Source organism: Aethalodelphis obliquidens, unplaced genomic scaffold (genome assembly GCF_003676395.1).
Source record: "Aethalodelphis obliquidens isolate GAN/ISIS:26980383/991018 unplaced genomic scaffold, ASM367639v1 scaffold21, whole genome shotgun sequence".
NCBI classification, from domain to species: domain Eukaryota; kingdom Metazoa; phylum Chordata; class Mammalia; order Artiodactyla; family Delphinidae; genus Aethalodelphis; species Aethalodelphis obliquidens.
Genome location: NW_020837965.1, coordinates 16,597,503 through 16,619,200, shown reverse-complemented (window position 1 = coordinate 16,619,200; position 21,698 = coordinate 16,597,503). Strand labels below are relative to the sequence as shown.

The following is a 21,698-nucleotide window of genomic DNA, read 5'->3' as shown; positions in this document are numbered from 1 at the left end:
TATGACACCAATAGCACAAGGGACCAGAGAATAAAACAGATAAATTAAGACTTCATCAAAATTAAAAACTTTTGTGTTTCAAAGGACACTATCAAGGTAGTGAAAAAACAAACAGAATGGGAAAAAAAATTTGCAAATCATACATATGATAAGGATTTAGTATCCAGAGTGTATAAAAAACTCTTTAACTCAACAATAAAAAGATAAATGACCCAATTTAAAAATAGGCAAAGGATCTGAACAGACATTTGTCCGAAGAAGATATACAAACAGCCAATGAGTACAGAAAAGAAGCTCAAAATCATCAGTCATTAGAGAAATGCAAATCGAAACCACAATGAGATACCTCTTCACACACACTAAAACGGCTAAAATAAAAAAGATGGTGAGTAACCAGTGTTGCAGAGGACATAGGAATGTAAAATGGTGCAGTCACTTTGGAAAACAGTCTGGCAATTTCCCAAAAGGTTACACAGAGTTACCATATGACCCAGCAATTCTACTCTTAACGTATATGCCTCCCCAAATCGAAAACATATGCCCATACAAAAAACCTGTACACAAATGTTCATAACAGCATTATTCATAATAGCCAAAAAGTGGAAACAAACCAAATGTCTCTCAACTGATGAGTGGATAAACAAAATGCAGTATATCTATATGGAATATTATTCAGCCATAAAAAGAATACTGATACATGCTACAGCATCAATGAATCTTAAAAGTTATGCTAAGTGAAAGAAGTCAGACACAAAAGGCCACATACTGTGTGATTCCATTTTTATGAACTGTTCAGAATAGGTAAATTCATAGAGACAGAAGATAGATTAATGCTTGCCTGGGGCTGAGGAGAAGCGAGAATGGGGAGTGACTGCTAACGGGTACCGAGTTTCTTTTTGGGGCGATGAAGTATTCTGGAATTAGATGGTGGTAATGGTTGCACAACTCTGTAAATATACTAAAAAATAATAATAAATGTAACTTTAAAAGAGTGAACTTTAAAAGTATGTGAATCGTATCTCAAATTTTTTAAAAAAGGTAAAGGCCCTCCTTAGAAAACATTTTCTCACTTCTGTTTCAGGCCACCTACTGGTTCATGAAAATATAGAAAGTTTGCAATGATACTTGACATTTATAATCCCACTGCCACAAATATTACAACAAAATTTCTTTTTAACCAAATTATAGCTATCAGCTGATGGTCCATTGTATTTATTTTGCCTCTGCGCAATGACGACCTGAAAGTGCCTCTGAGTTCATGATTTACCTCAGAGTCCTTTTTAAAATTTATATTTTTCTTAAGTAACTGAGACTAAACAAATGCCTTCATTTTAGAAATTTTAGTAATACTGTCATCTAGAAACAGGTAAAAATATTGCTCCTGCATTGACATTAGTTAGCACAGCCATCTTCAAGCAGTACTTTAAAATTTAATTCCTGTGCATAGGACAATAAAAATGCTAGGCAAGAGACAATTTTTCAATATCACTATTGCAATGTAATATGTATAACCAGATGCTTTAAGCCATGGAACAAATGCAGACTTTCTTTCCCCTCGAATATAAATAGGATTCTAGGCTTACTCTATTCAGTAGTAAGAGTTTAAGTGATTTTTTTTTCAAAGCTCTGCAAAGAAAACATACTCTTTATCTTCATCGTCTGTAACTTGTTTTGTGTGTCTGGTTTTCAGTACCAGAAGGCTGTAAACTTTGCATTAGCAATTTAACTCACAATAAAAGCTTTCTAAGCATTTGAAATAGAGTGAAATATTAATTCTTGTCTGATATCACTGGGTTGTATTATACATAGTTCCATATAAGTTAAACAAGAAATCTGACCCTTCTAAAAATGCTTAAGTGTAAAGAGTAGGGTTTAAATAAGAAAATAAACATCAAGGTCTGTCGTGATTAAGCTACATTCTAAAAAAGCACCCACAGATTACAATAGGGTGACATGACTTTCATTTTTAAGTTCAATGAGAACTGCATATACTGTTTTTACTCTTAAACACAAGTGGTTTATACTGTATCAGGGATGCTAGCCCCAAGAAAGAGATGAACATAGAATGGATGGCCTTATTCAACTTCAGTATTATTTCTGTAGTAATGTGTATAAAATCCAACCACTGCTTGGGCAACCTTAGGAGAAAGCAAGCCTAAGAGATGAAGACCTTTACACCTTTTAATTATACTGCTACCTTATAAAAATATGAGGTTCAACATTTGTTTCCCTAAAAGCAAAGCACAAAACAGTCTCCAGTACAGTAACCTAGCTGATAGTTAAGATGTGTTTAAAATGTATGCAGGACCTTTAAGACTAGAACACGTCAAGGAGTTTTTCTGAATTATGTATATTCAAATGATGGTGTTATAATTCAAGCTGAACAACAACAACAAAATCTTGATAAAAAAGGAAATGGGAGAAATAAAAACTGGTTTCTGAACCAAATGTGTACCATCTCACAGTAGACTGAATTACTGGGAAATGTAGGCATGGAGTAGATAAGCTCCCTGTGAAGAAAACTGCATACAGGAATTCAAAAGAATTACAGCACACACTCTGTTTTTTTTGTTTTTTAAATACATAGGCTCAAAAAACTGTTTCATCAGGGTTTTCTTATAGTGCATCTTTTTAAGATAAATTCTCATTTTTCATTCCAGAAAATATAAGAAACAGTTTGCAAGAATTCATGCAAACATGTTTCTCTAAGGCCATGAACTGGTTTGCTAAGTTGCATTGTTTTATTCAAGTAACAAGCCCTTCTAGAATAAGGGGTCTCTAAAAGAAGCCAATCACCTTCAACTCCAGGGCCTGCACACTTGTAAGGATCTCTCACTCTGAAAGCCAAAAGGTAGCATGCTCATTTCAGCATTAGCAATATGGTTTCTATTTACATTTTTAAAAATCTAATGCATGTTAAGTTTTTCTGGCAGATTCTTTTTGTATGTTACAAAATGAAAATGCAAAAGCTTAGAGTAAGAATCCTTTTTTCTTAGAAAGGTCAAACAGATACTTCTTGACATCATGTCCTTTACACAATGGCATACTGTTCATATAAAAGGTCTCTTATCCTATAAAAATCTTGACAAAGGCAGCCTTCTAATCCAATGCGTCCAGTTTCCGTCTAGAAACCAAGTAAAAAAATAAGTTATTTAGCAGACTTTCTATCCATTAATATGCAGACATAATAACCAAAATATATTAACTAGATTGCTCTATGACTGATTAGGAAATGGACTGCTCTGATTCACAGAATATGGATATAATATTCAAGCCATGAATTTTACATAGACACATAAATGTCACAGGAGTCAAATAATAAAAATTTACAATAAAATTATATATCACGTCTTTGAGAGTCACTTTTAAAAGTCATCAAGGTCATCACTATAAATGTGATGTCTTCACTATAAATTACTGATCTCCAGTTTGTAAAATTAATTCAATCAAGCATTATAGAATTCAAAATAACTAAACATCAGGAGCATCTGTTCAATTCAGCCCTTCTTAAAAACACACTTACTCTACGGACTGCTACTTGATTGTTGCAAACGAGTACACCTCCTACGAACTCAGCTTGGATCCCCTCCCTTAGAAGAACTTGTTTGAAGTCCGACAGTCTTGGTTCATTCATAAAAACTGACTGATGTCCAGGAACCTTAGATAAGGTTAAAGGGGAAAGAAGAACTTCAAATAAAACACCAGACACACAGTTGTACTGAATAAAGTGAAATAACACATGATCTCTAAGATATTTCCTGTTATCCCCTGAATTCCTTTGACAGATCATTTCAAGACTATAAATCACATTCCAAGTTGTTAGTCTGAATTTTACCTCATTATTTTACATTACAAAGCCCTTCACATTTTCTGAATGTTTCACAATCAATTTTATTAGTCGTGCCTCACAATAACAGAACACCGTTTGATAATGTTATGCTCTTCACTCCCCCACTTGCCTAAGGGGGTCAACTAGAGTGCGAGTAGGCAGAACCGAACAAAAAAAATCATTTTCCAGATCCCAGTCCTTTGTATACAGTTCAGAGGATAATTCTCCCCTGATCCCACTTCCACTTTCCTTCCTCCCTCACAGTGAATGCGTGGGTTTTAGAATCAGAAAGGCAAGCGGTTCAACCTAATGCCGCTGCTTTGAATATATTCTCTAGCCATAGAGGACATATGCTCTGAAGTTGCTTTGACGCGCGCCAGCTTTAGCACAGAGAGAAGAAAGTTCCTAATTCCTCCCCACAATTTTGTTGTACTTGAAGGGAATCCAATGACAGAGGCCGTCTCTCCATTCTTTACTGCATAGAAGGGCCAAAGACATCACTTGACAGTTGTGTCAGACTCTCATAATATAGTTTTAATATTGCTGTAAGTTAATTACCTGGAAGCTCTGCCAGTTAACTAGCTATCTCTTGAGAACACGTAAATAAAATACTAGATTAAAACTATTCCTATAGGAAGTAAATGATTTCTAACTGCATCAAAACCAAAAGTGGTTAAGTTGAATCAATAACACACAAAAATGGAGTACAAGAGTATGACATTCTTAGAAAATTATAAATCTCCTGACTGGAAGCAGGTAGATGACCCTCACAATCATCAAACTTAATATTTAAAAATCCATACTGAAAAACAAATCATGAAACAATTATGTATCTTATAAGAAGATCTGCTACAGGTTTCCTTACTATCGTTATCATTCTCTAGCCATAGAGGTCATACGCACGCACACTGAGACATATCTTGAGTAATTTTTTTTAAACTCCAAAATGAGCCCATATATGACATATTTTAAATGGTTAAAAACATTTAAAAAAACATTCAAAGGATGACAAATTAAAGGAGAGAGAGAAGCAGCACATGCTTTTTACCTCATGAGGTGGTAAGGGTTCCAAAGTAGGAATGATCTCACTTTCTTCACCTGTTTCTTTCTCATCGTCTCCAAACAGACTTTTCATGGCCTTCTGCTGTGCTATAACGCTAGAATCTGAAGGAGCATCCACTTGCATTTCTGAGTCTTCTCCGTCATCCTTTAGTTCTCCTTCTTCTAAAATAACTCCTGTGTCCACTTTGGAAACTCTCATGTCTAAGACACCATCTATCCAAGCTAATTCAGCATCTTTTGCCTTACAAAACTGAAGGGAGCTGACAAGTGAATCTTTTAATCTCACCTAGATATGATGCAGAGGGGAGGGAGAGAAACAATGCCCAAAGAGTATAACTTAACAATTAAATATGACCTATTATTATTTTCTAACTCTAGTACTGTGTATTAAAATTTGAAAATCTTTCATTCATCTGATCTTCACTGTAACTGGTAATGACCTAATGGCCTGTAAAATCATAGGGCCCCTGTCTACTTTCTTAAGGTTCTTAACCTTGACTGTACATTGGGACCACAGGGGAATTTTTTTTTTTTTTTAACATTAATGCCAGGGTCCCACCTCCAGTGATTCTAATATAACTGGTGAGACTAAGGCCAGAACATTGAGGCCCTTGACTCCCCCAAAGCTCTCCAGATGTGTAGCCGGGGTGGAGAACCACTGATCAGTCTCATCCCTAGGACCTGATGCTACTTCAGGAGTACTGAATGGCTTAGGGTTTCCTCAATATACCACGCAGTTTCACACCTCCATATTCCTGGAACGCTGCTTCCTCTTGTTCTGCCCAGAATGACGCTGCTGCCTGGTGAATTCCAATCCATTTTTTCCAAACAAATATAGACACCACTCTTGCCTTACCTGATACCATCTCCCACTACCAGATATGAGTTAATCAAGCCTTCCTCCGTGCCATTCCTGTTTTCTATACCTGTCTCCATTTTTTTCAATTAGGAATAGAACCTTAACATCCGTGAATTTTTAGAAAACTTCTGAATTCCTAAACACTCCCCATTCCCCTCACCTCTATACTTTCACAAATGTTGTTCCCTCTGCCTGGAACACTTTTTCTCCCTCTCTTTACCACTCTATATGCCACCCTGACAACCCATCTAAATAGCCGTCGGGATTCAGCCTAGTTATCCCTTCCTCTGGGAAACTGTTTCTAAACCTCCCAAATTTGGGTTGGAATCTCCCTCTTTATACACTCATAGCATCCTGTACTTCCTCTATCAGAGGTATAACAGTATAATAAATGCTATTTCCTTGTTACAAGCCCCACAGACTATAAAATCTGCTAGGACAAGGGACCACATTTGTTTCACTCACCACCGTATTCCTAATCTATCTGTCCTAATCTGCAACAAAAAGTACTTATTTCTATGTGGCTCAAATGCCAGCATACTTACCTGGTAGATATGAGTTTCACTAGTGGCATCGACTGTTTCATGTAGCTTTGGCATGTACACTTTAATATCTTTCCCACCAAACCCACGGCAGCACTCTGCAAGATCCTGACTGGCCTCTGGTGGTCCATGGACAATGATCAACTGTCGTGGTTTCATCTGATTGATGATTTTTTTAATGGAATCCCCATCAGAGCGTCCTTCATAGTCTATGTAAGTAACCCTGGCTCTGTAATTACATGATTATTCAAGCTTACTTTTCTGGTAAGTTAATTCTAAAATTAGGTTTTTAATGGCTTTTATCATCAGGAAAGAAATGTATCAATATGTAGAATGAGGATTTGAGGAATACACGTGTTATATTGTTAATATGTATTATTGAGCTTTTAGCCATACCCAAGAATGTATGCTAGATGATACCACTAGACAAAAAGCCACTTTGCTCTCTGATAACTTTAAAAATTATATTCCAAAATATCATTTACTGGTGTTAACTGCACTAAATAGAGAAAAAAAGGTTCACAATTTTTTAAGGCACAGTGGTTATTTTTAAGACACAGTGGTATTTTTAAGACACAGTGGTATTTTTAAGATGTTAATGCACTCGCAGAGATGTTTGAGTCAAGGAGTTTATTTTATTAAACAAGAGTTTAGAAAAATTAAACTTGGAATTATATAAGCTCACCTGCTACTAGACTTACTAGAAAGACCAGAAAGAATGTTTTTTCACATACATGTACAATTTAAAGTTTAACCCCCTCCTCACCACCAATTCATTTTGGCATTCAAATATCATTAATGAAGGGAAAAAAAACACCATACTTCACAAGAAGAAAAAAATTACATTTTAAAAGCACAAACTTACTAGAGGATATTCAGAAATCTCACTTTTGAAAGAATGTAAATTATGTGACTCAAGCGCTTGAAATTTTACCTCCTAATCTATGCTCAAAATGCAACAAGAGCACTTACTTTATTTCTATAGATTCTGTTGTAGAAATACACTTAGTAGGAACATCAGATAAATCCTGATCCATGGGTTCATCTCCATTTGTCAGGCCAGACTCTAATTTGCTTTTTTCTTCTTCAGTAGCTTGAAGTTCTGGCACTAAGAAATCCTCTGGTCTAAATAAAAAGTCTCTAATTAGAAGCAGTAACAAGCAAGCCAATATTATTTAATACATACAACTAATTAGTAGATGGCATAATTTTTAGACTCCTCACATATATCAAGATTCAAATACACATTTGATCCAAAGTCAGTGCAACTTCACAATATCAATTATCAGATGACTGCATGTATTACGTTCTTCATGACCATCAAGGAGTAGTACACTTTAAAACACACCATGTGGGTGAGTGAAAAGGCCCTACCTACACACATCGTTAGAAGACCTTAGTGGCTATCATAAGTATTCTTGCAATCTGGCCCTGCATTTGTTTCAGTAATTCTTTTTCTCAATTTCTGTGGTTTCTCTTGTCAATTTCTAGTCCTTATAAATCTCAGATCTCCTTTGGTTTCCTTAAGACACCCACATTATTCCTTCCCTGCCCGACGAAAGCAGATGACTCTCCATTTTTGCACATTACAGAGAAACCTGAGATACAAAATCATTAGCTCCCTCAAGAGCCTTCATCTTTATTTCAACAAACTACTAGCACAACTATTTTCCAATATCAGAGAGAATTCTACATTAAAATTAAAAAGCAAACTTTTTTTAATGTTCTCTCTAATCTCTATATTTATCATGCCCTACCCCCAAATCCCCTCACACTCCTGAGAATCCAGGCCTCTGTCACCCAACATCTAGATTGCTGCAGGAGCCCAACATCTCCAACTGTAATCCACATAACAACTGTAGTAGCAACCACTTAAAGTGCGTTTACTATGAGTCAGGTTCTATGCTAAGTGCCTTCAAAAGCATAACCTCGTTGTATTCTTACCCCCATATTTCAGATAAGAAAATTGAAGCTAAAGAGCACTGTCCATATGATAAACAGATTGGCCATTAATTAAGTGAAATGGTAAGCAAACTCACCAATACGGTTTAGATTGTTAGTTTTTCTCCCTACTATTTTAGAGGGCCAAGTAAACAGTAGAATTTTCCTAATTAAATTCAAGGATGACCTAAGACCATAGGCTCAAGATATTTACAAAGAAAGTAAAAGAGAGGGAACTAACTGTGTTGCGGTGGCAAGGGAGAGACAGGAAAGTTTTCCAGTGGTTTGTGAGGCCAGATTCAGCAGCCTGAAAGCTTGGGATGGGAAGGTAGAACCAAGCTGAAGGAAGAACATGGGTAAAGGCATGACATGAAAAAGCTGAGCAGGGGGAAACTGAGAGAAGGCTGGAACCACCAGAGTGGAGAACACACACTGCTGTAAGAGAAATATAGAGAAATATAATAGAAAAGTAGGGAGAAACCAAATTGTGAAAGACAGCGTGCATTATGCTAAAAGGCAGTTGACATTTACTGATCTTTATTCAGGATAGTAGTGTTTTCAAATCTGTGATTAGAATGTGTGATTTCAGTTGTTTTTCTAATAGTGGGTATAGATTTGGTAGATTTTCTATGGTTCCACTCACACTATCTCCTATTCTTGTAACTAAAACATGTGTGCAACACTACTTGAGACATAACCCATTTCCCAAACTTAACATAACCTTAGCCATCAAAAGTTCTTCCTATCATGTTTTTCTCCAATGCACATCCCTTACCTCTTTTTAAGTGGGGAGGGCATGAAAGAGTCCTGATCATCATTTTAAACATTTCACATACCTAAGTAATAAAACTACCAGTTTTCCTTTATTATTAACTCTCTATATGTTCCTCAACCTTTCTATTTTTATATTTCAAACTACAAGCTGAGATACTCAGAAACTAAGTACATGATGACCAGAAAGACCAAATTCTTTGAGCTAGAATGACAATACAGTTACTACCTCCAATCTGTAAGAAAGAAAAACTTGTTTTGCTCACATACTTGATAATTTCTCCATATTCATCCCATTTAATTCTTTCTTCTGGGGCAGGAAACATAGGATAAGACTTTTTAGCCTGTTTGAAGAAACTTCCTTTACGACTACCTTCACCTTTCATCATCAGGTCATGCTTAGTCTTATGAGCTGATGGCTGGTCAATATCTTCCTCAACGTCACTCTCATCACTGGAATCTATGTCTGCCCTAAGGGAGTTTGGGAAAAGATAAAGGTCATAAAGTCCCCAAAAGACTTTTAATTAATATTTATAAAATTATTAATGAATTAACATTCACTATTAATTCAATGATAATGATAATATTACTGGATTGATATTTCGTGACATAGAGCATTAACAGCCAGTTAGTAAATTAACGTTAGCACTGAAAGGATTTAGTATTCTAGCACCACTGGAAAGATGTAATAAAAGTAATAAAGTCAAAAGAAAATTTAAATATTTTCAATTAAACGTTTTTGTCCAGAAATAAGTTATCAAATTACTTAGATAAACTTCTAATCTGTCTGAAAACAACTTACTCTTTTGACTGTTCAAGTTTTTTAGCAGCTTCTTTCTTTAGTTTCTCTTTTTCCAAGTATTCTTCAAGTTCTTTCCCTTCAAGTTTCACACGTTTCCTCAACTACAGAAAAATAGCAGATGAAAGGAAATATCAATATTAGGGGGTTAAGGCAGTGGGGTGTGAGATACATCACATCTCTAAATTGATTCAGCATCTTTAAACTAAATTTTCCTCTGAAATTATTTAAGTTTCCATTATGTGCAATTACAGATCCTATTTAGATTAGGACTAAAACTGAGCTGTCACATTTCCAGGATGGGTTTAATTTAAATCAAACTGGCTAAAAATCACCAATCAGGCAAAGAAAATACAGAGAAGTATTTTTATAATTTGGTGTAGGTGAGACCTACACATGACATAAAACCCACAAGAAAATGTGAATAAATATGGTGACAGGGAAAAAAATATTCTGACATTTTAAATCTCATGAAATTTAAAGAAACTGAGAAAATTATTTGCAGCACTATTTGACTATCAGAAGCCACTCTGTCCTAAGAGCTCTTCCAAATCAGTTAAGAAAAAGATCAAAAAAGGACAAAATGATATACAAGCAATTTATAAAATAAGAAAAATAACTAATAGCCAAAAAAAGATATATAACTTTACTAATGATCTTTGAAAAAAATTTAAATGTAATACCATCTTTTAATTTATGAAATTGGCAATGCTAATTACTAATGGGGAAAGGGTACTTTCATCTGCTCTGGGAAAATTAGTGCAACTATGTTAGAAGGCAGTTTGTCAACATCTAAAACTAAAAATGTGCTTGTCGTTTAACACAGCATTTCTACTTCTAGGAATTTATCCTACTGAAATGATCACACAAACATGAAGAAAAAAAGTACATGGCAGCAATGTTTGTAATAGTAAAAAACTGGACATAACTTTAAAATCCATCAACATGGAATGATTAAATCAGTAGTTCCCAAACTTTTTGATCTCTTTTAGACTCTTAAAAATTACTGAGGGCTTCCCTGGTGGCGCAGTGGTTGAGAATCTGCCTGCCAATGCAGGGGACACGGGTTCGAACCCTGGTCTGGGAAGATCCCACATGCCGCGGAGCAACTAGGCCCGTGAGCCACAACTACCGAGCCTGCGCGTCTGGAGTCTGTGCTCCGCAACAAGAGAGGCCGCGATAGTGAGAGGCGTGCACCCCCATGAAGAGTGGCCCCCGCTTGCCGCAACTACAGAAAGCCCTTGCACAGAAACGAAGACCCAACACAGCCAAAAAAAAAAAATTCTGAGAACCTCAAATAATTTTTGCGTTTTGTGGGTTATATTTATTAATATTTACCATATCAGAAATTAAAACTGAGAGATTTAAAAAATATTTATCTGTTCATTAAAAAGTAATAAAACCATTCATTACATGTTAACATTAACATCATTTTTTACAAAAGATAATTATAGTTTCCAAAGCAAAAAAAATTAGTAAGATGTATGGCATTATTTTACATTTCTGCAAGTCTCTTTAATATCTAGCTCAATAGAAGACAGCTGGATTCTCACATCTGCTTCTGCATTCAATCTCTTGCAATATATTGTTTTGGTTAAAGTATATGAAGAAAATCCAGCCTCACACAGATGAATGGTTGGGAAAAATTTTTAAATAGCCTTTTCATGAATATTCTTCTTTGATATTACATTAAAACTCAGAAAGTGGTAGTTTCTTAAAGGTTAGTTGTAATGTGGAATCTGTAACCATACCGATAACTTTTATACTCTGTTACTAAAATTTACTGATTTATCTTACACTTTGACTGCATCTTTTATTTGTACATTATTTTGCAACTTCATGCAGTAGTTATTTGGAAAATACTAGTTCACTAAGTTACACAGATCTTACAAATATTGACAATATTTTTAAAAATCACATTTGCAAATATCACCACCAATCTCATCAGAAAAGTCTTTTAAGTTGTCAGTCTCACAGTGACGGGCGTAAGTTTTCCAAAATTCTCATTTTCACTTGAAAGTTTCAATTTTATCAGATTAAGGCAAGAAATGCTGTCAATTGTTTTCCTTAGATCCACAAGCTCAATTATTTATTTTTGGGAAAATATTTGCCAAATAGCCAAGTCTGAAAACTATGTCATTACTTCAAGTAAAACCAGTGTTTCAGGGAAAAAAAAGTGGCTAGTTTAACTCAACAACTCAAACAATTACACAAGTGGTGTTCTTCAGGACAAACATCATATTTCAGTATGCAACACAAGTGCTTTTGTATATTTCACATATTGGCACTCAGATTATTTTAAAAAACCTTTTTACTAAAAGGATTTAATTAAGTTAGTAACTTTTACTGCTTCATCAAGGACATTCTTAAGTGAAACTGACTTTTTTGAACTACAAGTGTGTGGTAATGAAAAATGCAGTGATTAATACAGTTTGGTGCCACTGCCCTGATTTATGCTAAGGCACCAGCACTTTACCCACCATTGCTTTCACTCGTCAATATAAATGTAGACACAGTAAAAGGCAAATAACATCTTAATATTATCATGAAAAACAGTCTGTGGACTCCATGAAAGCATCTCAGGTAGTCTCCACGGGTCCTTACACCATACTTTTGGGAACCACTGGATTAAATAATCAAAGTACGTATACATAATGTATTATTAAAGAATTATTAAAAAGAATTCATTCATTTATTCAAAAACATTTGAAAATTTATTAATACCAAGTATTAAATACAGTAAATCTGTATCTACTTTCACTGTTCAAAAATATGTGGATAATTTGGCCCCATTTCTTTTTTAAAAAAAATCATATAGATATTTGTATGTAAAAAGAAAAAGAAATCTAGAACATATATACTTCAAAAATGTCAAGTCATGACAACTAAATGCAATGTGTAATCCTGGATGGGATTCCGAACAAAAAAGGAAAGGGTTGGGCTTCCCTGGTGGCGCAGTGCTTGAGAGTCCGCTTGCCGATGCAGGGGACACGGGTTCGTGGCCCAGTCTGGGAAGATCCGCCACATGCCGCGGAGCGGCTAGGCCCATGAGCCATGGCCGCTGAGCCTGAGCGTCCGGAGTCTGTGCTCCGCAACGGGAGGGGCCGCAACAGTGAGAGGCCCACGTACCGCAAAAAAAAAAAAAAAAAAGGAAAGGATAATTATAAAGGACGTTGTTGGAGCATTCACCAAAAGTCAAGGGGAGTCAGTGGATGAAATGGTAGTATCATATCGGTGCTTATTTCCTTATTTCAATGGATGTATTATACAACAGTTTTGCAGGAGAGTCCTTGTTTCTAGGTAATACACACTGCTGTGTTTAGAGGTAATGATGGAATACCTGCAGCTTACTTTCAAAAAAATATCTAATATTGTGTCTATATGTATAAAAAGAAGTCATAAGGCAAATCCAGTAAAATGTTGACAACTGGGAAATCTGGGCATACTATTTTTTATAACTTTTCTGTTAACATTGAAATTATTTTAAAATAAAAAGCAACAAAAAAAATTAAACCGAAATCAAGTGTTTCTACTATATAGGATGAAAGAGTGATTTACATGTTATACCTGGCATCCCACATTTGCTTACTTGGAAATAAGTTCAATTTAGAAAAGTGTCATTATTTTCCTGTAGTACACACTCTCAGCAATTTACATAGATCTCTATCTTAACCACAAATAAACTTTGACAGAACATTTACCTCAGGATTTAGTTTATGCCTGTTGTATAATAAATTTTACTCTCCATCTTATTTTTCATTTAAGGTATCTGAAGTTAACGACTATATTCAAAAACAGATTCCTAGAACAGTCAACCCTAAGATGTTTTTCTCCCTAGTCCTTCACTGTATTACCTCCAAGTTATTCCTTTTTCCTAATCAAATTTACTCCAATTCATTAATCCTTATTCATTTACTGTTTTTGCTCTTCTTAAATGAGTAAGATTTGACTCTAGAGAATGATAAATGTAGATGAAAAAATACCATACATAGTAAACTCTTATCTAACATGATAAGAAATCTGGTTTATTGCCTATTCACCTATTTGGTCATTCATGAATTCAACCAACACATTTATTGAGGACCTTCAATATACCAAGCACTGTTCTGGGTGCTAGGGATATAAAAAAACAAGATCCCTTTCTCATGGAACTTGTATTCTAGTTGGTAGTAGGAAAAGGAAGACAACAAACAAAGGAAAATATCAGATAGCAATGGGAGCTAGGAAAAATAAAGTAATGTGATGGGTTGGCAACTAACTGAGTAGTAGGCTGGTAGTCAGAGAAGCCCTACCTGAGGAGGTGACCTTTAAACAGACTTGAATGACAAGGAGTGACCAAGTGCAAAGCTGGGAAGAACATCAGAGGCAGGAGACCCTGATGCAGTGAAGCAGTGTTGAGCATAAAGACAATGGAATGAGATATGGTCAGAAAAGTGGGTGGAGATCAGATCAGTGGGATCTTGAAAGCCCAGGTAAGGAGTGTGAATTTTATTCAAAGAGTAGAAGGAAGCCACCTGAGGGTTTAAGCAAGGGAATGACATGAAATGATGAATTTTTAAAAGATGCCTTTGGGAGTTGTTCAATGGGTACAGAACTTTTTGCAAGATGAAAAGTTCTAGAGATCTATTGTACACCAATGTTCATATAGTTAACACTGCTGTGCTGGACCCTTAAAAATGGTTCAGATGGTAAATTTAATGTTATGTGGCTTTACCACAATAAAATGAGAGACAGAGACAGAGTGAAAGGGAAAGATATGTCTTTGGCTGCTATGAGAAGAAAGGATTATGGGAGTATTAAAGTAAAAACAGTGAAACCAATTAGAAAACCACTGCACAGTCCAGGCAACACCACTTAGCATGGGCTAGGATGATTGGGAGTGGAGATGGAGAAAAGTAGGCGAATTTAGGATATATCTGGAGGTTGAGTCAATAGGACTTGCTCCTGGATTAGATATGGGTAGTGAGAGAAAAGTAAGGAACTGAAAATAAATTTTAATAATCTGTGCATTAGAAGCCTGGATAGTGGTTACCCTTGGAAGGATAGGGAGGATCAGAAAGGGGGTATCTGGGGTACTGGTAATAGTCTGTTTCTTGATCTGGGTATAAGCTAGACAGGTGTGTTCAATTTGGGAAAATTCATCACGCTGTACACTTACAATATGCAAACTTTTCAGTATATATTACACTTCAATGAACATTTTTAAAATTTCTGTATTTGGGGCTTGAATAAATATGTGGAAAGCATTGCTATTCCATGACATGAGGAAGACTCAGAGAAGAACAAGTTTGGGAGTAGAGAAGGAATAGTAAAAATTATTTTGGATGTCACCAAGTAGAGGGAAAAGGTGATAGATAATGGAGAGAAAAAGAATAACTACAGAAGAAATACCCCTAACAAGGTGAGAGGGCAAAGAACCCTAGACATATGGGGCTTCCCTGGTGACGCAGTGCCTGGGAGTCCGCCTGCCAATGCAGGGGACACGGGTTCGAGCCCTGGTCTGGGAGGATCCCACATGCCGCAGAGCAACTATGCCCATGCGCCACAACTACCAAGCCTGTGCTCTAGAGCCCGTGAGCCACAACTACTGAGCCCATGCGCCACAACTGCTGAATTCCGCGCGCCTAGAGCCTGTGCCCCGCAAGAGAGAAGCCACCGCAATGAGAAGCCCACTCACCGCAACGAAGAGCAGCCCCCGCTCACCGCAACTAGAGAAAGCCTGTGCGCAGCAATGAAGACCCAACACAGCCAGAAAATGGAACAATGATGATTAGCAGAAGTGGTGAGGTTCATGAATTGAAAGTCCCAATGGGACCAAAGAATTGTTGGCATGAGAGTACTAGAGAAAGTCAGCTATGAGACCAGAGTGGGATGCTTGAGAGATCTGGAGATCATAACAAGGTTAAAGGTATGACCATGGGAGTGGACAGCGTGATCATGGGAAGGGATGGCTGAGGTGGAGTGGAGGAAAAGATCATTAAGAAATAAGGTGTCAAGGAACTGAGAGGGCCAAAAACTGGATAAATCATACATATGGATGCTAAAGTCATCAAGAATAGAGTCCTGAGTATGAGTGGACTGGAAGACTGTGAACCAGGGTCTAAAGTCACCGATGAACAACAGAGAATGACCAAGAGATCAGTGTCTGAAACAAGGAGGGGTCAGTGTATTTTCAAGTCTGACAGCATGAACTACAGAGGGAAGAGAAATGGCTTGAAAGCTGCAACACAGAACAAGGATACCTACCCCGCCCAAAGTACACGAAGCATGAAAGAAAAGGCTACAGGAAAAAGAAATCATTAGGAAATAGCCAGATTTCAATTACAGGAAGGATGTGAAAGGAATTTTTCAAAGAGCAAATAAGAATACAGCATATATGCATACTCTCTGGGTATGGTTCCAGAGGGTACCATGGAAGGGTTCAATACTGAGAGTTTCCAATTAAGGAGCTCTGAAATATGTGCTATTAAAGCTTCTCTACTGTTAGTCAGATAAAAATCCTGAAACAACTCCAAGTTTTATTTTGGGTCACTGTTATAAACATCTTGTATAATGTACCCCCCAAAACAATTTTAAGATAAGGTTCATGGACTTCCATGGCAGTCCAGTGGTTAAGACTCCGTGCTTCCACTGCAAGGGGCATGGGTTCAATCCCTGGTCAGGGAACTAAGATTTCACACGCCACAGAGTGCGGCCAAAAAAGAAAAAAGATAAAGTTCAGATACAAGCACTTACCTCTATTTCTGTAATTTTTTCAGAAGGATTATCAATTAGGAAACGTGCTAAAGTCCCAGGAGTAGTTCTGTAAGTTAGAATGATCGAGTTTTTAGGGTCCTGGCACCACTGAATAAAGAGATCCCTTGAAAATCCACATTCTAGGTCGGGTTGGCTGGCAAGTACCACTTTAGGGCTAGGTACTCGAGCCAAGTCAGAAAGACCATGACATAGAGAGAGATGACGAAACTGAAATGGATTATTTCTTTTGTCTTCAAAACATCTCATCAATTTATCACTCATCCATTCTACCTAATATGGGGGGAAAAGGTGACAATAATTAGAAAATACTGTATTAAAACCTCAATGTATCCTACAATAGTCAAGGAGTTCAAATTCCATCTTGTTTAAAGTCTTTTTTCCACCAATGGCTGCTTATATTTGTACCATGTTAATAAGCAGCTTATTGTCTGTTTCTATTCCCCATCAGATCTTCCCAGAAATTCATCCCTAGAAATCTCATTTTGCATTACGTTTCAGTTATAAGTCACCTTAAATCTTATTCAGAAGGCGGTATATAAGTTCTAAATGAATATCTTACCCCAGACATTGCTACTTCAAGAGAAAGAGCTTATCCAAAAGGAAGAGAAAAACAGATTCTAACAATTATATCCTATGAAGTAGGTTCTACTTTTGCCGTCATTTTACAGATTGTGATACTAAGCATTAGAGAACCAAGTTGCCCCGTCTGTAAAATGGGGACAAAAACAGAACCTACTTCATAGGATATATAAGGATTAAATGAAAATAATACACAAAATGTACAGAACAGTAAGTGGTTGATTTTTAGTTTTTATCATCATCATCATCATTACCAACATTATTATCATCAACCCCAAGAGAAAAAGAAAATCCAAAGGGCAATTAACACATTGTTTTCCATAAGCCCAATCTCTGCAGAAAACATCTTTATTACAAATGATAACATGAAAACAAACCTGGGACTTAGAAAACTCCACCACATTATAACTGACATTATTTAGGAGTGCCAATGAGTAAACACCCAATCCTGCATCTTTAGTTCTCCAAATTTGATCAAGGAGTTGAGCAAGTTCCAAAACCCTGCCAGCAGTGTCCACTGCTATTAACACATTTCCATCACCTCGAAGTGTTTCCAGGACATTTGCTAGAAAACAAGAATGTAAAATCCTTATAGAACATAACAATACTTTGCTATAAAATTAAAGATAACTTTATCTCCATGTTTTTACTATGAAGACTATAATTTATAAGAATGCCATTAACTCTCAATTTTTTTTTCCATTGAAAAATTATAAATCGGTGGTTTCCAACCCTTTCCCCCACAGTATACATAGAAAATGACATTTGTATAGTATACCGGGAAAATTGGGTGAATAAGGCAAATGCAATCAGCCTTGGGTTTCCAGCTCACTCTGGTCTTACCTGCCTACCTCAATGAACTTCATTATAAAACATAATTCCCAAATTTATACACACACATTTATAGTTTAGATTAATACATACATATTTTGTATGTATGTATGCCTGTAGAATAAAAGATAAATAATATTCCCTCTTCCAATAAAAGACTTTCTAGATAAAAGTCTGCTTGGAAATATTTAGTCAAATCAAACTCTAGCAAAAACAAACAAACAACAAAAAAAATACCAAGAATTGAAAACTTCTTAAAAGTTAGAGTAACACAGTATATAAGTCATACTTTTTAAGTAGAAAAATGAAGGCAGTGGTATCAAACATGTTGAAAGTGGAATCCAATTTTCCCTGTTGAATTCCCATGCAGCTTACAAAAAAAGAATGTAAGGTAATAGGGCTCAAGCCAAAGCAGAAGCAACCAGGGATGGCCGAGATACATCTCTTTAGAATCAAGACTACTAGACTAGAGCATAAAACACCCAAACACCAAAATCAGCAGACTATTTGCACCCTCATTTACCTCCTTTGTTCATTTTTCTTTTCGAGTGTAAATGTTTTTCTAGTAGATTTATACGAGATCTTTATATATTTTGATGTTCCCTAGACATATACCAGTGAGAGCTAGCTATGTGCTGAATGGCAGGAAGAAACCAATCTTTATACCTATCCCACAGAAGTTAAATTCAAACCAATTAAAGCATCTTTTTGTAAAAATATTGATATGGTCACATAATATTTTTTCAAAAATACTAGAGTTAGCCAATCTCATATGACAAGAAAAATGTCAAACAGAACAGAATAAACAGTAATTCATACTACCATGTACTTCCACAGCTCTGTACAAAGGACAGTATGCAATACATACTCAGAAGTTGCTCGTCTCTTTGTTTTCTCCTCGGCTGCACATACGTAGCATTAAATGAATCTGTGATAAGTAGAGAGGGTCTGCTTAGCATTTCCAGGGAACATCCATTTAAGTGGCTATAACGAAGTTGAAGAAGAGGAATACTTTATATCATTTCAAATAAACAATAGCTTTTCTTACCTAAAAAATAACTTCTTTTATAAGGTTTTTTCCTTTTCTAACTATAAAAGTATACATGTTCCTTGATAAGAAAATCTGATAAATTCAAAAAAGGAAAATTAAGCTCTTCCAGAGTACCATCACTCAAAAGATAATCGAGGGCTTCCCTGGTGGCACAGTGGTTGAGAGTCCCCCTGCCGATGCAGGGGACACGGGTTCATGCCCTGGTCCAGGAAGATCCCACATGCCGCGAAGCATCTAGGCCCATGAGCCATGGCCGCTGAGCCTGCGCGTCCGGAGCCTGTGCTCCGCACGGGAGAGGCCACAACAGTGTGAGGCCCCCGTACCGCAAGCAAAAAAAAAAAAAAAAAAAAAAAAGATAATTGATATAATATTTTGGGGTATATCTTCTAAGTACATAAATTTTTCTATGCGTATATAGGTATATGTGTTTTACAAAGGTGATATCCCATGTATATGATTATATACTCAGTTCTATATCCTACTTTTCTCCCATGACATTAAAATCATTTTCTAAATCTGATTTTTAACAATTATAAAAGCTTTCTGTTGTGTTTGTACAATATTTATTTGGTCATTTCCCTTTATTGATATTTAGGTTACTTTTTTTTTTTGCCATTATAAATAATCTGTCAAAGAAAACTTTTGCAAAAAGCTTCAATTGCAACAATTTCTAGTTGTTTCTTTAGGACACATTCCTAGAAATGTATTTACTAGAATACATGATATTGCTAAATGGCTTTCCAGAAAGGTTTAACCTTTTTCAGAAAGCTCTCCCTTTTCCAGAAAGGTTCAACCAGAAAGAATGACCAACTCACTAAATATTTCCCAGAAGAATACTACCATTTAAAAACAATTTTAACAGTATTTAATTTAAAAAATCATTATCATTTAAATTTTCTCTTTTTTGACTTTATAACTTTTGTCCATTTTGCAACTGGTATCTTTTTGATTGATTAATACCTGGTCTTATAAATAAGTCTTTGCTCAACTTGATGTAAATATTTTCCCTCGTTTATAGGTCTTTAATTTAGTTTGTTTCAGACATTTTAAACCTGTATGTAATCAAATCTAGCAGTCTTCCTTTGCAACTTGGTCCACTGCCTCTCTGCAGTGGACCAAGTCTTACAAAGTCTTTTCCAAATCAAGAGATCAGACTCACCAATACTGTTTCATTTTCTATTTAATTCTAATCCAACTGAAATTTATTTCATTATGTGGTAAAAAAAAAAAACACAAACCAAGTTTTTTCCCAAAATATTTGAATACCATTTACTCAAATACCCATCTTTCCTCATTAACCTGTGATTACAAGAGCCTAACATTCAACTTATTAGTCTTAAATATTTCTTAAAAAGATACAAAAGATCTTGAGGATACTGTAATCTAATATAGAATAGCTATGTACTTGATGTACAGAAATTACAAAAGAAGCCAAAACAATTTTATAGAAATGCTGTAAGTACAAAATGAAGTTTTAAAATTAAACTACTGTGTCCCCTTTTAAAGAGAGTTTGACTTTAAATATAGTTATATTAGATGGTATCAATGACTTTATCAAAAACAGAAAAAAAAAAACCCCACCTGCAAAGTTCCTCTAAATAGGTCAAGAACATATAAAATATAATTTGTTGTACAAAAATTAATCTCCTTTGCAACATCTCCAGAGAGAAATCTGTTTTATAAGTGGATATTTGCATGTAAATTTCAAAACAATGTCTTTTATCTCATATCAAACTTTTTCCCTTACAATGCAAATAACTCTGAAAACATTCACTGTTTGATGTTTTTAAATTGCTCTAGATTTCTAGTTAAAAAAATAACTTTGTTTCTAATTTTCCCACCAAAGAATGAAATAATACGAATTGCATTTCCATTAGCTTTTGTCTTGATATACCTACATCTCCCTCTTGTGGTTGAAGTCAACTGCATAAACAATTTCTTCTTCTCCATCTTTGACTATCTTCCATATTGTTCCACCTATCATATGACCAGCTGGTAGAGGTGTGATAGACAAGCCATGTCCTTTACCTATGTCAACAAGATAACGACAGTACTCAGATTTCTTTTTACAATCCTAAAGAAAGGTTACTTATTTTTAGCTATTTTTAAATAGGTAACATATGCAATGATACAAAATTCAGAAGTAAAAAGGCATACAGTGAAATGCAAGTCTCACCCGCCTGTCCCCCAGCTACCCCATACCTTTATGCAGGCACTCTTGTCATTTTATTATATATGCTTGCAGATATATTTGTGCTGATAAATAGAAGGCTAGAGACTGCCATTACTATTTAATAACTTAGCATGAACTAATAAATTTTAATATTTCTATTGTGCACATAATTATCAAGTGTTTCCATCTTCCCTAACCTCTAAACTGACAATTCTTATCTCATTATGGTAAAGAATTATCGTACAGAAAACAAGTACAAGCAAAACTGTTAAGACCATTGTTACTTCCTGGCTAATCTTCAGAGTCCATTTTGTGCCATTTTTTCATATTTATGGGGTCAAATTTATGAGAATGTTTTAATATAATTCTCTCTATAGATGAAAAATGTATACTTAATATATGACTTCCTGACCTAATTAAATGACGATTTTCTTTTAATGTTCAATTCTAGAATTCAGGCATGTTCTACTCTGTGCTGCCATAGCACTTCATTGACTTCAGTCAC

General features: G+C 35.6%; 1 protein-coding gene across 3 annotated transcripts in view; it reads right to left on the bottom strand.

Moving 5' to 3' along the window:
• Positions 1-763: 763 nt before the first annotated feature.
• Positions 764-21,698, bottom strand: part of CPSF2 (cleavage and polyadenylation specific factor 2) — a 31,648-nt gene continuing 10,713 nt past the window's right edge. For all 3 annotated transcript variants that reach the window (XM_027120388.1, XM_027120387.1, XM_027120389.1), the window contains 11 exons: positions 20,919-21,048; positions 18,838-18,953; positions 17,516-17,703; positions 16,539-16,829; positions 9,807-9,907; positions 9,275-9,475; positions 7,265-7,417; positions 6,296-6,521; positions 4,878-5,177; positions 3,524-3,658; positions 764-3,124 (listed from right to left, as the gene is read on the bottom strand). In XM_027120388.1, coding sequence (XP_026976189.1) covers positions 3,032-3,124; positions 3,524-3,658; positions 4,878-5,177; positions 6,296-6,521; positions 7,265-7,417; positions 9,275-9,475; positions 9,807-9,907; positions 16,539-16,829; positions 17,516-17,703; positions 18,838-18,953; positions 20,919-21,048 — 1,934 coding nt within the window. In that variant the 3' untranslated portion in view covers positions 764-3,031. The remainder of the gene's footprint in view (positions 3,125-3,523; positions 3,659-4,877; positions 5,178-6,295; positions 6,522-7,264; positions 7,418-9,274; positions 9,476-9,806; positions 9,908-16,538; positions 16,830-17,515; positions 17,704-18,837; positions 18,954-20,918; positions 21,049-21,698) is intronic.